Raw genomic sequence first — 17,884 nt, forward strand, 5'->3', positions numbered from 1 at the left:
ATCCTTACCCCATGCACTGTGTTGTTATGTCATAAACAATGTTTAACAAATAAAGTCCTCTTGATATGGGCGTAATAAGTATAAACTTTAATACTACTTCAGAGGCGATTATATAGGAAGCCAATTCATCAACACAAATACACACACACACTCTTACACACAGGGTATAACATTGTAATTTTCACATGTGAGTGACTGTGGGGTACTCCTGTCATTGAGGGTCCATTTTATCTTTGCCTTTTCCTCACCCTATAATTCCACTCCAAACCGTGATCCTGCAGACTGTTCTACAGAATCTTAAAAATGACCATCCCAATGGATAAACATATTGGTTTGAATATCAGAAAGACCAGATTAGAATCTTGCCTTTTCCCACTTGCAACTTCTGGATCTGGGGTGTGTTTCTTGGCATACACATCCTGGTTTCCTCTAGTACCAAGTGAAACAAGTTATGTCCACCTCACAGGCTGTTATTAGAACTGACTGAGGAGACATGTGTGATCATACCCAACACACTGGTGCAGAGGCAGAAAGGATCTTCACTATCTTTATGACTATTTATACACCTAGGAGTAGGAATAATTGACATTTTGAGCAGTAATACAGAGAACATTTAACCATGCAATAAACTGAGGAAGAATCATCAATTTACTTTTAAAGAAGCCACAGAGACTCATATTATGCACGGCACTTGATCCCAGGATAAGTTCATATTTGTATTTGGATTAAAGGGGTGATGATTTATATCATTTAATATTCATATTTACATATTTTTGCATGAGATGTGCATTTAAATTTTGTTTTGATTCTCATGATCAGTCTTAATTATTAAAGGAAGTGTCTCCTGGCAAAAAAAAAGGTATCTGGTATTAGCTGGATTCTACAAATTTCTTGATCCCTATCAGCCTCAACTTTTCATCTAAAGGATTTGACCTACATGGACAGCTGCAAGAACAAAGGATTCCAAGGACAAACAATTCATACAGCAAGAAGTTTGCAACAACCATCCACACCCCCGCCCCTTTTTTATAAAAGGAGACTGAATTCTGACTTGGGGAAGAGGGTTCTCCAGGATATCAGTATGCCATCTTCTGAGACTGCCAGCTTTTCAAATAAAGTCACTATTCTTTGCTCCAACACCTCATCTCCTGATTTATTGGCCTGTCATGCAGCAAGCAGAATGAGTTTGGACTTGGTAACAAAATGACTGCATTGGTGGTAGTATGTCTCCACTGTTTCCTCATTTCCAATATGTCACAACCTATCAATTTTATATGCTGTTTAACAACACAACCAAAAAACCTATCATAGGGAATTGATTCTACGGAAATAAAGTTATTTCTACTCCTTCAAAAAAAATAATATAAGTTATGTTAATGGTATTTACCAACTATCTTTTGAGGAATGGGGTGAAATGAAATGCTCTATTACTATATTTGAAAAGTGCTGAAACATAATGTTTACTATATATGGAGAGTAAATATCTTTAGTAAGCGTGAGTACTATTGAAAAACTTACCTTGCAGTCTTGTAGATGATCTTAATAATAGAAGGTGTTCAGAAATATTTCCATATTCAAATTAACCTCCTCTTGGGATAAGTAACTTTCACTATAAAATTTATGACTTACTCAGAGTATTTAGATAATTCAATATCAAATCTACAGTAGATAAATAAGTCTTTTTATAAGTCTAAATCTTTCTTTATAGCCAAAATCCTCAAAAAAATTCTCAAAAACCACCCCCCAAAATTCCTGGAGTTGAATTTAGAATGGATTCATGTGGAACATTATGGAGAAATGATCTTCTGTAGATGGGTCTGGTCCCACAGGCAGGAGGCAGAATGTGTGGTGGAAACACATTCAAATGGGTCATTCTACCCTGGAAGTGTGTTGGTCCGTAGTTGTAAACAAGAAAAAAGGACTTTTTCACCTGCAATGCAAGGATATTTAAAGAGGTATCCACAGATGTTCAAGGGGCTTGTCATAAATGCTGTTTTCTCTCCTGAGAATTAATTATCTCCTTTGATGGAAAGGCTTTATCTTGGAAGCAGATTTTCTAGAGAAACACTCATTCTTTGAGTGGGGAATTGTATTCACTGAACTTGCAAAGAAAACGTGTGAGTCCCCATTCCCCACCTGAATCTGGGTTTCTAAGAAAGTTACATGTCCGGTGAATAGTAAGGATGGCTTCATTTCAGTGAGGGACCTGTGATATAGTTACATTGTGAACTCATGTCAGAAAGAGAACTTCTGTCTTGTCCATATTAAACTTTTTCTGGAAATCTTGTATCCAGTGCATGAGAGCCAAAGCAGTGAAGGCATAAAATGAATGGCATTAGTTTTAAAGTACTTGATGCCAAAACCTGTTTTTCCCACTTACCATAGTGATGTGAAACCCTAAAAGGCCCCAGATAAGTCTTCTCTGGAACCTGTGTGATGCTTATGATGGAACACGAGGCAACATTTAAAATGTGAAATGATGTCTAAAGCACAAGAAGGGGGTTCTAAATTCACACACACGAGTTGTTCCACATTCTTGTCACTTGGGGTTATTTTTTTGTTTAGTAAATCTAGGAGGTATGCATTGGTCAGTTACTGACGTTTTACTTTGCTTTCCTTGGTGGCTAATGATGTTGAGCAGTTTTTAAAATGTTACTTGTCATTTTGGAATATTTGAAAAATTTTCTGGGTGTTTCAGCTTCTTTGCAAATTTAAAAAAAAGTTTTGGGTTTCTTATTAGTAAGTTTTAAGAGTTTTTTATATATTCTAGGTATAAGTATTTTGTCATATATGGGCTATATATATATATACAATAAGTGTAAAACATATTCATATGTAAAAGTTTATTCATAAAATTTATATACTATGTAAACTTATATATGTATAGTTTTCTTCTACTCTACATTACCTTTTAATTTTTTTAAAGAAATGATATCTGAATAGCAGAATTTTAATTACTAACAGTTCATTTTTTTTTTTTAGTTTTTCTTTTGTTTCATGTTTATTGTGTTATGTCTAAAATACTGATCTACCTCAAGGAAAAACATTTCTGGAATTTTTTCAGGTTCAAGTTTAACATCTAGTTTTCTAACTCACTTGTGTCCATTTTTGGGTATAATGTGAATTAGTGGTTGAGGGTTTTTGTGTGTGTGTGTGTGTATGGGTTTCCAACTGATCCAGCATTTGCTGAAAACTCAGTTCTTTCTGCATTGAATTACCTTGATATCTTCATAAAAATTCACACATTTAGATCTATGTATGACCATGATATTATGTTTCAATACCACACAGCCTGGCTTATGGGAACTTTATACGAAGTCTTGAATTTAAGTAGAATAAGTTGTCCAATTGTGCTTTATTTTTAAGAGTGATTTTCTGTTGCAGGTTCCTTTAAAATTACTTACTTCTATATAAACTTCTTAATATTATTGTTTATTTGTTCAAATATCCTGCGGGATGTTGATTGGAGTTGCACTGAAGTTGTAAATACTGATATGGCGCACACACTGAGTCTGTTGATCTACCAGCATATCTGTCTCTTTACTTATGGATTTACTTTCTCTCAGCAGTATTTTCTGGTTTTCATATACAAGCCTTAAATGTATTTTTAAAATTTGCTCCTCCAATGTCATGTTTTTAATAGTATTTTACATGGCATTTTGTTTCTAATTTCCATTTTTAATTATTGTTTTTTATAAAAATACACTTGATAATTTCTGTTGACATTGTATACTGTAGACTTGTTTAATTAACTAATTAGAGTTTTTGATTTTTTGTAGACCCCTTAACATTTTCTGCCTATATAAGGATGCCATCTGTCCATAAATATAAATTTTATAATCTTGTCTCTTCTTTTATTATTGGTATGTCTTTTTATTTGTTTCTCTTACCTTTTGCAATGACTAGAGTCTAAGGTACAAGGCAGAACAGAAAGCAGAGGGGACAGATTTGCCTTGTTTCCAGCCTCAGAGAGTTCAGCATTAAGTATGACGGTAGCTGTGGGTTTTATACAGATGCTTGTTTTCAGGTTAAGTAATTTTCTCTTCTTTTTTTTTACATTTGCCAAACTACATTTTTATTCATAAAAATAAATTGAAATTTATCAATTTGTATTCATGTATTGAAACGGTCATGAGCTTCTCCTTTATTCTGTTAATTTAATGATTATAATTTATTCTTGAATGTTAAACATTGTTATTGTATAACCTGCATACGGTCATGGTGAATTATTACTAAATAGATTGATAGATTTTATTCATTTTATTGGCTGAAAATATGACTCAGTTATATGTTAGGTCCACACACATAATCTATTAAGCAAGCTTTTTTGTTTATTTAATGATTGTTATTTGTGTGTCTTGCATTACCATTTATATTTTTAAGTATCTATTCTCTAGCTTATAGCACAATGCTGATATCTGCAATCATGTTGCCAAATAAATATATATGAACTTTATCACTTGTTTTGGACAATAAAACAATTATAATTATATAGGAGATAATATTTTAAAAAAATTTTACAGTGATAAATGTGACATTTTAGAAATGCTATCCTTTACTGTATCATTTGATTGAAAATTTAAAACTCCACCATTACCACAGTGTATAAAAGGGATACTTTAACCTGCTAGTGAGCACATGTATCACACAGGCAGGGTAATTAAGTTCCAGGATGTAAGAAATCCTCAGACTTGAAGAATCATGGATGTCTTGGATGGAGCCTTAAAGTATGATTGGATGTCAAAGCTACCTGTGGGTGATGTAGTTCACATTGAATTCCTGCTTGATTCACACTGCCTTCCTCCCTCATCTTTTTCTTCTCCCCTCTATCCATTTTGAGGTGTCTATTGAGAGGGCTGATTTAGACATTTTTGTACTGTTCTAGTGTTCTCTTCAGTACATGAGAGAGGCATATGTACGTGGTTATAGTGCATCATAGATATTTTTAATTATTCTTAATTTCAAATGGAGCCATGCTGTGCACACCCAGCTATATGGCTTTTATGGGTCAGGTACCACCAAGTTCATGATGGGCAGCTCAGGTTGCACACTGACTTGGTGGTCCATGGCTTTGCATACAGTCTCTACTAAGCCCCAGTATCAGGCCGAGAGCTCTTTCTCCAAAGTAGAGCAGTCATCCAAAAAAGAGGGCAAGACCTTGCTCTAAAATCCTAAGTGCCTGCTCTGCAACTCACATGTAGAGGCCTGCCACAGTCCAACATCCCTATCTGCCGCTGACACATCCAGCACCATGAATCTACTGGGTCATTTGTTCCAAGTGACCAAGAAGTTTGCATGACAGCTTGACACTGTTGTAGAGCCTTTTCTTTTTCTGGATCACACTCAAAACTACCAGCTTCTTGAGTCACCCGATTAGTGCAATACACTCAAATGAAAAAGGTTACCTCCAGAATCCAAAGAGACCCACTGGGCATTGTGTACCTTCTTTGGTTATAGGAGGGGACACATGGAAGAAGTTATTTTCACCTTTAGAGGGATGGCTTGACATGCCCTCTACAACTGTGTTGTCATTTTCTGCTCTCTTTTGGGGGATTCTCTCAATGGCTCTAAGTTCTGGGAAGGCATCTTTTGAATTTCTCTTTGTTCACCACTGAAGCCCTGGAAACTCAAAGTGCCTGATACATTCTTTGAGCTCAAAAATATTTGTTGTTTAATGAATAAAGAATGGAGAAAATGAATGGACTCTGTTTATCCTGAAATTACTTTTTGTATAGACAGAGCTAAATTATTTTTATAACAGCTTTTCATAATGAAATGTTACCAAAACACAAACCGATTAACAGAAAAATATAACAAAAACAGCCCATGATGAAATCCAAGAGAAGAGATAATATCAAGGTAAAAGACTTGTCCATATGATGACATACTAAGTTTCAATTTCTTTCTTATTCCACGATTAAGCAGGAGTAAAGCAAATTATGGATTCCAAAGAGATATAGGTAGAAATCTTCTCAGATTCTAAAACAGATAAAGGTTAAAAAATTTCTAGTCTTCAGTACTACATTTTTTTCTGTATCTTAGGAGTGTATTCATTTTCCTTTATAATTGCATGTATCCATTCAGTATGTATTATGACCCAGACAGTTTGCTATTTGTAGAAATTATTGTTAGCAAGAAGGCGAGTACTTTATGGACTAAGACTATTTATTTAATACATTTAACTTCCTGTCTGACATTAAAATATTATTTAATTTGAATCATCACCCTTTCTGATGGTTTATGAGCATTAACATGGTGATATGAAAAATATAAAATGATTCAGTTGCGACAAGGAAAGTTGGAAATGGTGTAGTATTTGTTACTTAACCCCTAGAAGTTAAATGGAGCACTGCTTTTACATCCCTAAGTAGTTACATAACACTGTTGCAGTCAACATGCTACCACCAACTATGATATGTAAGAATGAACAAAGTTGTTAATGAAAATTATTAGAATTTAGTTATATATAATGAACTTATGCATATATATATATAATATAATAGTGTATGTACTGATGCATATAACTGGTTGTGCGTATAATAACTATTAAATATCTGTATATGTATGTATGTATATGTATACAGACAGAAGATGGATAGACCGTCCAGCACAGTCTGTCTCAACAGATGGTGACTAGCATAATTATGTTACCTTTCTATCATCCTTGCCAGACAGTATATCGTAGCACTTAAGAACATAGTCTGAGAGATCAGGTAGATTCTGGTTACTGGCTCTTCAATATTTCTGCTTTGGAAACACTCTCTTTTCTGTTTGTTTCCTCACCTGTAAAATGGGGGTAATAGCAGTGACTGCCTCTTTGTATTGTTATAGAGGTTACTGCTAAGTATCAATGTATTTTTTCATTTCTTTTATTTTGTTTTATTGGGATGAAAGCTAATGCATCCATATACAATGATGAAGGTAGTAAAATTAAGCCCCAATTTAGTAGAACTAACGAAATACGCTGAGAGTCATCACAGCCTTGTTTTTCTGTCTCTTCTTGCACCCATTTCTTCTCCCCTCCTTGCAGAATCGGTGACTTGTAGTGGTTAATTTTTGTCTTTACCTCATAGGTATATTTTGCTGAGATCCCAGCAATGTCCGTTTGATCTTTGCATCAGTTGAATGAATGTTGGGCTTCATGCACATTTTATTGTTCACCTGAAATCACTTTCCTGCTACACAATTTCCTAATGGCATTTTTCATCTGGTCATTTCTCAAAGTATAGATTAAAGGATTTAACATGGGACTTATCATAGTGTAGAACACAGCAACTGCTTTATCAATAGGTAAAGAGGTTGCAGGTCTCAGATACACAAATATTGAGGGCACAAAGAATAAGAGAACCACTGTGATGTGGGAGACACAGGTGGAGAGGGCTTTTTGCTTCGCCTCCAAGCTATAGGACTTTAGGGAGCTCAGGATGATCACATAGGAGCCAATCAAGAGGAGGAAGATTAATAGACAGATGAAACCACTGTTGGCAGCAACAAAGAGCCCTAGAGTGTGGGTATCAGTGCAGGCGAGATTGAGCAAAGGATTCAGATCACACATAAAGTGATCTATGACATTAGGGCCACAGAACGGTAAATGGACGATGAAGAGGATCTGTATGGTTGAGTGAAGAAAGCCTCCCGCCCATGCCACTCCCACTAGCAGCCAGCACAGTCGCCAGTGCATGATGGCTGTGTAGTGCAGGGGCTTGCAGATGGCCACGTAGCGGTCATAGGCCATCGCAGTAAGCAGGATGACATCTGCACCTGCAAAGAGATGTTCCCCAAAGATTTGCATCATGCATTCATTGAAGGGGCTGGTTTTCTTTTCATGGAGTGAATCCACAATCAGTTTAGGGGTATTGACACAGGAATAGCAGGCATCAATGAAAGAGAGGTGAGCCAGGAAAAAGTACATGGGGGACCCCAATAATGGGCTGGCAGTGATGGTGACCACGGTGAGCACATTTCCTACCATAGAGACAATGTAGACGATGAAAAACACAACAGATATGATTGTCTGCATCTTTGGATTCTGTGTGAGCCCCAGCAGAACAAACTCTGTCACGTTGTTCCTATTCTCCATGTATCTCAAGTGATGATTCATTACATTACCTGAAAAAGGAAGTCACATTTTATTAGCTGAACCTTGAATTCATTAAGCCTCTGCATAATATAAATAATAAATGGCTAGATTCTATTGAATTCTGAATTCTTACGAGTATTTTTTGAGATATAGACAAAAAGGTTCTGATCTCTTGAAGATTGTATAAATTATCTTCTTGGGAAAGGTGACATTTAAAGTGTAGACTTGAGCTTTGTGAACACACAGGTGGAGATCACTTGTGCAAACCTAATCACATGAGATGACTCAGAGCCTACCATGAAGCAGCAGATCTCACATACAGTGGCAGCTAAGCCTGAAAAGTGACATAGAAATTTCATGTAGAGTATGAATTCAAAGCTAAGGAATTTTCCCTTTATTCTTAGGAAATGGGAAACTAGGAAATACATTTAAGAATATGAGTGGGAGTATGAAGTCGGATTTGAGAAAGAGGGAATATAAATCTAGTAAGGATATTTTTGTGACTTGGATGAAGCGAGTTAAGTTTCTGTAAAGAGATGGAAGCCAGAGAAAGGAACCTTAGTGCAAGACAATTTATAATAGTTCACATAAAGTGTAAGAGAGTATTGGTGATGGGAAAGTAATGAAAGAATACAGGAGCTAGAATAATAGATTTGATAAAGCATGTTGCCTAAATATAGTAACTTTATAATAGCTTATAAATTTACTTTTAATGATTGATTGCTATCTGTGCATGGCATGGTAGCAACCTGTGTGGGTGGTATTATTTCATCCAACTTCAGCTAAAAAACAATATCAGACACCAATACTAATAGTAATAATAATGATAATATTAATTAAAACTTACTGAAAGCTTACTGTGCTCTAAGTGTTTTTGTAGACTTTGGTAAATTAATTCTTACTACTAACCCACATGTCAGATGATTACTACTACCATTTTTCACTCATTTTACACATTAGCAAATAAAAGCGTAGAGAAGTTAAGGACAAGCAGATAATAAAGATCAGAATTACCATTTAATGTTTTTTTCTTCACATTCTTAAACCATGCTCTATATTGTTATGTTACAATAAACAATATTTAACTAGTAAACTCCTTCTGATATGACCATAATAACTCTAATGACTTTAATAGCACTTCTGTAGCAATTACATATCAGGAAAATTCATCAGAATACAAATACACACATGTACGCACACCATGTAACATATTGTAACCTTCAAATATTAATAACCATGTGGTACTGCTTCCATTGATGGTCCATTTTATCTTCGTCTTTCTCTCCCCACCCATTTCTTCTCTCCCCAGTTCCCCTGCAAAGCATGATCCCATAGACTGTTCTGCAGAATGTTGTACATGACCACCTGAGTCGTTAAGCGTATTGGTTTGAGAGTCAGAAAGACCCGATTAGAATGCTGTCTTTTCCCACTTGCCACTTCTTGATCTGGGGGGTATTTCTTGGCACCTTACATCCTGGTTCCCTCTAATATCAAATGAGAACAGTAATGTCTGCTCCACAAGCTGTTACGAGAATTGATTGAGGAAACATATACGAACATACCCACCCTACTGCTGTGGACACACAAAGGACCTTCACTTATTTTTATGACTATTTATGCACCGGGGAGTAGGAAGAATTGACATTTTGAGCACTAATATAAAGAAACATTTAACCATGCAATAAAAGAATCAACTTCACTTTTAGTTTTAAAGAAGCCCCAGGGACTCACTAATATTATGCATAGAAGTTGATCCCAGGATAAGTTCTTCATATTTGTATTTGGACTAAAGAGGTGATGATTTGTATCATTTAATATTCATATTTGTATCTTGCCTGTGAAGTGTATTTAAATTTTGTTTTCATTTTTATGATCAGTCTTAATTATTAAAGGAAGTGTCTCATGGTGAGAGAAAGTTACCTGGTGTTAGAGAGCTGGATCCTATAAATTTCTTAATCTCTATGAGCCTCAAATATTTCATCTGTCAAACTACGTTAATGATGCTTACCAACTATCTTTTGAGGAATGGGGTGAAATGAAATGCTCAATTACTATATCTGAATATTGTTGAAACATAATAATTAATACATACAGAAAGCAACCATTTTAATAAGCATAACCAGTATTGAAAAACTTACCTTCCTGTCTCAAGTGATCTTACTGATATTTGGGAGTGTTCAGAAATAATCCCATATTCAAATTGACCTCTTAGGATAAGTAACTATCAGTGTGAAATACATGACACAGTCCGAAGGAGACTATTCAGACAATTCAGTATCAAGTCGATAGAAGATAAGTAGTTCTTTTTATAAATCTAGATCATTCCTTCTAGTCTAAAGCCTCAAAACGCTTTGACAGAATATCCTGGAAGTGAATTTAGAATGCATTCACTTGGAACACTGTGGAGGAATGATCCTCTGTGGATGGCTCTGGTCCCAAGCAGGAGGCAAGATGTGTGGTGGAGATGCATTCAAATGGTTCATTCCACCTTCCATGAGTGGATTCTTAGTCTTTAGATGTAAACAGCAGAAAAATAGAGACAGTTTCACCTACAACGCATTGGTGTCTAAAGAGGTTTTCAGAAAAATTCAAGGACATTGTCCTGTAGCTTCTATTTTCTCTCCCAGGAACTAATTATCTCCTTTGACGGAAAGTCTTTGTTTTAGAAACGAGTATTCTGGAGAGACGTTTGAGAAACATTCATTCTTTGAGTGGGGAATTGTATTCCCTGCATTTACAAAGAAATCATACGAGTCCCCTTTATCTGAATCTGTGTTTCTGTCATGTGAGTAATGATGGCGTCATTCCAGTGAGGGACCTGTGATACTGGTAAACTGTGGATTCACGTCAAAAGAGAGAACTTCTGTCTTATCCATATTAAACCTTTTCTGGAAACCTTGTATCCAGTACCTGAGAGCCCAAGCATTGAGGGCAAAGAATAAATGGCTGCAGTTTTGCAGTACTTAATCCCCAAACCTGTTTTTCCCACTTATCATGGGCTATGAAATTAATCAGAAACTCTCAAAGGCTTCAGATGAGTCATCACTGGGGCTCATGTGGTGGTCATCTTGGAACACTAGGCAGCATTAAAAATGTGGAGGGATGTCTAAAGCACAAGAAGAGGGTTCTAAATTCACACACAAGAATTGTTCCACATTCTTGTCACTTAGTGTCATTTTTCTTTTAGTCATTCTAGGAGGTATGCAGTGATTATTTATTGAGATTTTTCGTTTGTTTCCCCTAATGATGTTGAACATAAAAAAGAAGCTGTTACTGGCCATTTGTGTATGTTCTTTTTTCTGGAAGTTTCTTTTCAAATTCTTTGCACAATTAAAAAAATAAAAGTCCTGGTTTCTAATAAGTTTTAAGGGCTTTTAATATATTCTGGTATAGGTATTTTGTCATATATGTGCTATATATATAAAATGAATGTAAAATATATCATATATAGAAGTTTATTCATAAAATTTATGTATTCTGTAAGTATTTGTGTGTATATATATCCATATATACATATGGATCATAGCAGCATTATTTACAGTTGCCAAGATACCACTAGCTTTAGTTTTGTTGTACATTATTCGCAAGCAGAATTCCGGTTGAGAACAAATTTAATGAGATCTTGAATTGCGGTGAATTTTATTGACTCCCATTTTTTATTCTCTCATATATTTCTTCATATTCTTATTCTCCCTTTCCCTCATATTTTTCTCCATCTTTTCTAAATAGCTTACTTTATACTTGAATATCTCCAATGATGAGACATTTCCTAACTGTAAAAAACCTTGCCATTTTAATATGGGCTTGATTCATCTGATTCAATTAAGGTAATTTTATAGCAGACCATATTCTGATACCACCAGGATAAGGTTTTAACTGTAATAACGACTCTGTGTCAACTACTAGAGCAAGTGTGCTTATTATTATGACAGCAGAGGCAAAGGAAAATAAAGAAGTTTTATGCAATGCTACCAAAATATAAAGTGATAATTTGACTGTATTTTCATAGTGTAGGAAAAGTTCAGGCTAGTGATTTGTGTTAAAAAATAATCTCTCAGAGTAATTTATTTTTAAACTAAGCATTTGACAGAACTGAAATTTATCCCAGATACCTCACAATATATATATTGTTATTTCTTCCTTTATTTCTTCTTCAGACTTGGTTATGTATATGTGCATGGCAATTACAGAAACTGTTCACTTGAAAAGTACCAAAAGTTAAAAAAAAACTAACTTGGCGTAAACCATGTATGACACTGTAGAATATCACATTTTCCTCATTATATTTCTGAATTAGGTAATAATACATGGATTCTACACAGGTGCCAGTGAGACTCACAGAGTTAGCTAACGCTCAACTTCCTCAAGTAGTTTAGAAGGGGAGAAATTAATTCCGTTTACTGAGTTACATATTGAAGTTATTGGCATATAGAAAAGAAAGCTATTTAACAAAATTGATGAATCCCTCTTCAGTAGGAAATAGTTGAATCTCATTCTAGTAAAAGCAACACATAGTTTCAATCAGCACCTCTCTTAAAGTGAGATTTATTGCTACAATTTTTCTGTAAGCCATCGTTATGGTGTTTAGTCTACAGTAAATTAATCTTCCAGCTTGATATTAATGTACGTTTTTCAGCATGGCTATAAATTCAGTTTAAACATATTTTAAAAGTCTGAATGAAGGACTGAATAGATTATTCATTTATCACACTGAAGAAGAATATAAGAGAAAAATTCTTCCATGTTAATATAGCATATATATTTCTTCCCGGATAACTGACTACTACTCAAAGTTACATTTATAATTATAGTATTACACAATAAAGTAAGCACTGATTAATGAGTGTGACTTTTTACCTCTTTCATCATTTAGATCCTGATTTTGTAATTGTGCACTCTAATCCAATATTTAAGGTGATGAAAATGACTGAATAATAATTTGGACGTCTCAGTGACCATTAGATATAGACTGCTTAAAAATACCTGTGGTCTCTCTCTCTCACTCTTGCTCCTCAAGGCTGTGAGACCTTAATTCAACTCTCAGTCTTCTGTCTCGCCCACTATAGTGTGGCAGTCAGCACAAATGCAGAATTGAGAAGTAAATGAGTGGGCGGTAGGCTTTGTAGGAATACGCTGCTGCAGGTGAGACGCTGCTATGTTGGAGTTTCTGCCTCTCATATCTCTCCATTTTCCAACCTCAATTACACGTTAGGTGTCATTCTGAATTGATACCCATCTGCCCCACTGTTTGAATAATCCTTTCACATGCTCACAGCAGATAAATATGTTTGCCACTTTCCTTTACATAGAGCATATATATATTATCATATATTTCATATATTCATACATGTATTTTCAGATTTATTGAGGTATAATTAACATAAACATTGTAAAATATTTAAGGAGTACATTGTGGTGACTTAATATTTAATATAGCATATAAATTGTGAAAGGATTCGCTCTCATCTGGTTAATTAACACATCCATCACCTCATGTATTTTTCTTTTTTTTTATTGTTTTCTTGCAAGAACATTTAAATTCTACTCTCTTACCAAATTTCAGTTATACACTACAGTCACCATGTTTTCAACTGTAGTCACCATGTTTTACATTAGCTCCTCAAAAATGATTCACCTTATAACTGAAAGTTTATAGTGTTTTACCAATGTCTTATTTCTCTCACTACCCCAGGCTCTAGCAGTCAGTTTTCCACTTTCTATTTCTATGACTTTGACTTTTCTTTTATTTTGGGGGTATTTATTCGGATTCCACCTTATGTCATTCTTAAAGCTGACAACACCAAAGATAAGGAGCCTAGAATCTGTTCCCTAAAGTCTCTTTTCTTTCTTACTTAATGTCAGTATCTTTGACAATCTCTTAGGTTTCTATTTAATCCTAGTAAAACATCTTCAGTTAAAATTTACCTGCCATTATAATTATGAATTGCATCCTCTGAATAAAATAAAAATCTTGTTGGTAAACATATACACTGTCCATTAATTACAAAATAGAATTTTTAGTAAATATTTTTTAAAATCCATTTTATGGTGAAAATAGCACATACCAGATTTTCTTGTCTATTCAAAGTTTGTTTCGTTTACCATCTTATTTAATCCTCATAGCAAGCCAATAAAATAGGCGTTGTTTTCATTTCCATTTTACAGACAAACATCAAGGCCCAGGTTTTTATCTGTCTTTCCTGAAGTTACAAGGCTATAAGGTTGTAGAGTCAGGATTTAGATGCATTCAGTCTGAGTCCAGAGTTCATACCCTTAATCACTATATTCCACCACCTACCTTGAACCTGGAATAAGCAGAGTTCATGAACATTACATCATTCCTAATGTCTCCTGTGTTTCAGTCCACGTTGCAGATGGTTGAATAAAGGGATAAAGTAGGCTGGAGGCATTTATTACTGACGTGGGAGGCATATGGGGCTGGTTTAAAACTTAGGTTCTGGTACTTCTTGGCAGAGCAACCTCAAGGACTTGTTCACTTCTCTGAACTTCAGATTTGCTATTTGTACATTTTGAATAGACATACCCAACTTTGTACCATTTTTTGAGTCTAAAGCATGATGAGAAGAAAGCACTGGACACCTAGTGAGCTTTTTACTTCTCCATAAATGAAAGAAAAATTAGAATTGATAGTTGCTCCTTTAGGTCAGTCACTTCTGAGGGAAGGTGATCACTTCAAAATTATATGTTGCGTATCTACCATGTTCCAAAAATTATTTAAAAATGGTATCATTTTCCCAGTTTTAATTTGACTGTAAGTATTTTCAACCACATAAAATCTGTTTCCTTCCTTGTGTAAGTTCTTATTCTATTATTTAACTTTATTTTTGCATCTGCAAGTTTAATCTATTTTATTTTCTTCTGTGCCTCTTACCTTTATTCATTCATTTATTCATTCATTCTTCTGCAATGCAAATAACCATGAATGTGTGTGTGTGTGTGTGTGTGTGTTTGAGGGTGTGTGCTGGTGTTAGGGAGGTTTAGATTAGATGAGTTTGTGATGAAATCATGATATTTCCATTCTCATTTATATATATATATATATGGTCCTTCTCCTGAATGGCATGCCGGTTTTGAGAGATCAGTGTAGATACTAAACTTTGTAATGTCCCCAAAAAGGAAAACTAAATGAGATCAAAAAAGCTCACGTTCATTAGTGTCCTTTTTTTTAAACTTTAGATTTTACATATGAGTGATGTCATATGGTATTTTTCTTTCTCTTTCTGGCTTACTTCACTTACAATGAAGTTCTCCAGGTCCATCCATGTTGCTGCAAATGGCATTTTATTCTTTTTTGATGGCTAAGAAGTATTCCATTTTATATATATATACCATAACTTCTTTATCTAGTCATCTGTCAATGGACATTTAAATTTTTTCCATTGTAAATAGTGCTGCTATGAACATTGGGGTGCATGTACCTTTTCACATTAGAGTTCCCTCCAGATATATACCCAGATATATATAGTGGGATTGCTGGGTCACATGTTAAGTCTATTTTTAGTTTTTTGAGGAATCTCCCTATTGTTTTCCATAATGGGTACACCAAACTACATTCCCACCAACAGTGTTGGAGGATTCCCTTTTGTCTGCACCCTCTCAGCGTTTATCACTTGAAGGCTTTTTAATGATAGTCGTTCTAACTGGTGTGAGGTCACTAATTCACTTACAGAACAGAAACACACTCACAGACACAGTGAACAATCTTATGGTTACCAGGGGAAAGGGGGTGGGAAGGGATAAATTTGAGAGTTTGGGATTTTCAAATGTTAACCACTATATATAAAAACAGATTAAAAAACAGATTTCTTTTGTACAGCACAGGGAACTATATTCAATATCTTGTAATAACCTTTAATGAAAAAGAATATGAAAGCAAAAATATATGTATGTATATGTATGACTGGGACATTGTGCTGTACACCAGAGATTGATACATTGTAACTGACTATACTTTAATAAAAAAAAATCCCCAAAATAAAACAAAAGAGTCAATGTAGAGTAAGAAAAAAGGTTCATGTTATTTTACTAAATTTATTTCAAAGTAAACTTTGACAGGAGAACATGGTTAAAATTGGTAAGTTTGGTCCACTGAAAAGTGAGAAGACTTGGAATTCATCTTGCATGTGAACTCAAAAAAAAAAAAACTCACATTTTTATATTTGATTTATGTTATTTCCACAATAGTCATACTTTATCATATATGATATCTGTATAGATGCAGTCAAATAATGACTCATAACTAATAAAAATCCCTTAATTCATCTTTTGCTTTCTGAGGTAATTTTGACATGCCATAACTTTCTCATGGCATTTTTCACTTCTCCATTCCTTAGTGTATAGATGATTGGATTGAGGAAAGGTGTTACAATCGTATAAACTACTTCCACCATTTTGTCCACGGGGAAAGTGGTTGGGGGGCGTGTGTATATAAATATGCATGGACCAAAAGTTAAGACAACTACGATGACGTGGGAAGTGCAAGTGGAGAGAGCTTTCTTCCTCCCTTCTGCACTGTGGTTTCGCAGAGAATGCAAGATAACAATGTATGAGATCATCAGAATTACTAAAGTGCTTAAGCAGATGGCCCCGCTGTTAGTCACCAACAGCAGATTGATCACGTAGGTGTCCATGCAGGCAAGTTTTAACAAAGGCTGCAAGTCACAGCAATAGTGATCAATCAGATTGGGTCCACAGAAATGCAGTCTCAAGGCCAGGATAATCTGAGCCATGGAATGTATAAAAGACCCTATCCATGCAAGAACAATCAAGATGACGCAGACTTGCTGGCTCATGATGGTCAGATAATTCAGGGGCTTGCAGATGGCCACGTAGCGATCCATGGCCATGAGGATGAGAACAAAGACTTCCATGCAGCCAAAGAAATGCAGTGCAAAGACTTGGGTCATGCACTCACTGTAAGATATGATTTTTTTGGCAGACAGGGCATCCACAATTAGTCTGGGGGCTATTGAAGTTGAAAAGCAGGTATCAGCCAAGGACAAATAAAATAGGAAGAAGTACATGGGGCTCCCAAGGGTCCGGCTGGACTTGATGGTCACAATAATAAGCAAATTCCCCACCAAGGTTCCCACATAGAAAATAAAGATGATTACAAACACCATCTTCTGCCTCTCAGGATCCTGTGTCAATCCTAACAGTATGAACTCAGTTCCAGTGCTGTTTTGCTGCATTTTTTCACTTGATTAAGGGAAAGCACTGGTTAGTAAAAATCTGCCAAAGAGAAAAGAAAAAAATAAAATGACAATATTTATTCATATCTAGCTATATGCCAAATATTGGACAAACTGTTTTATGTATTCTTCATATAGTAGCATAGTTAATAACAATTTATAAGTGCCACATGGTAAAGTATATTTCCAACTCACATGCCAGACAAAAGCGTAATTTTTAAGTTTAGATGGATTCTACTTGTTAATCTTAGAAAAATACAGTAAAATAAACAATGGGCTGAATAATGAATTTTAAAAGCAACTGTACTCCTTATTAAATATAATTAAGCATATGAAAAGATGCTGAATTTCATTCACAGTTAAATCTATGCATATAAATGTCCAATTTGAGAAACTTTTCATCTTACCATTTTAATACAGTAATATTTATGATGCAAGCCTGTTGAACTAAAGTTCTGACGACTTGTGGGTAACAGTCAATCTCATTCATTTTTGTGGGTATCTAAGTGGGTGAACGCTCTTAAGGGGTAATTTTCAACATGTGTAATATTACAACTGCACATATACATGGGTCTAGTGATTTCATTTCCTA

General features: G+C 35.0%; 2 protein-coding genes across 2 annotated transcripts; both read right to left on the reverse strand.

Annotated features, from left to right (window-relative positions):
* Positions 1–7,150: 7,150 nt before the first annotated feature.
* Positions 7,151–8,082, reverse strand: LOC102539038 (olfactory receptor 4C46-like). The gene has a single exon (XM_006214028.3). It carries the CDS (start codon positions 8,078–8,080, stop codon positions 7,151–7,153), a length of 930 nt encoding a protein of 309 aa, XP_006214090.3. The 5' UTR covers positions 8,081–8,082.
* Positions 8,083–16,359: 8,277 nt separating this feature from the next.
* Positions 16,360–17,292, reverse strand: LOC102539284 (olfactory receptor 4C11-like). Its single transcript, XM_006214029.2, has one exon. The coding sequence runs from the start codon at positions 17,290–17,292 to the stop codon at positions 16,360–16,362; it is 933 nt and encodes a 310-aa protein (XP_006214091.2).
* Positions 17,293–17,884: the final 592 nt, after the last annotated feature.

This window comes from Vicugna pacos, chromosome 10 (genome assembly GCF_048564905.1).
Source record: "Vicugna pacos chromosome 10, VicPac4, whole genome shotgun sequence".
In the NCBI taxonomy this organism is placed as follows: domain Eukaryota; kingdom Metazoa; phylum Chordata; class Mammalia; order Artiodactyla; family Camelidae; genus Vicugna; species Vicugna pacos.

Excerpts from the sequence above, each read along its gene's own strand:
- LOC102539038 (XM_006214028.3), bottom strand. The coding sequence starts at position 8,080 with ATGGAGAATAGGAACAACGTGACAGAGTTTGTTCTGCTGGGGCTCACA.
- LOC102539284 (XM_006214029.2), bottom strand. The coding sequence starts at position 17,292 with ATGCAGCAAAACAGCACTGGAACTGAGTTCATACTGTTAGGATTGACA.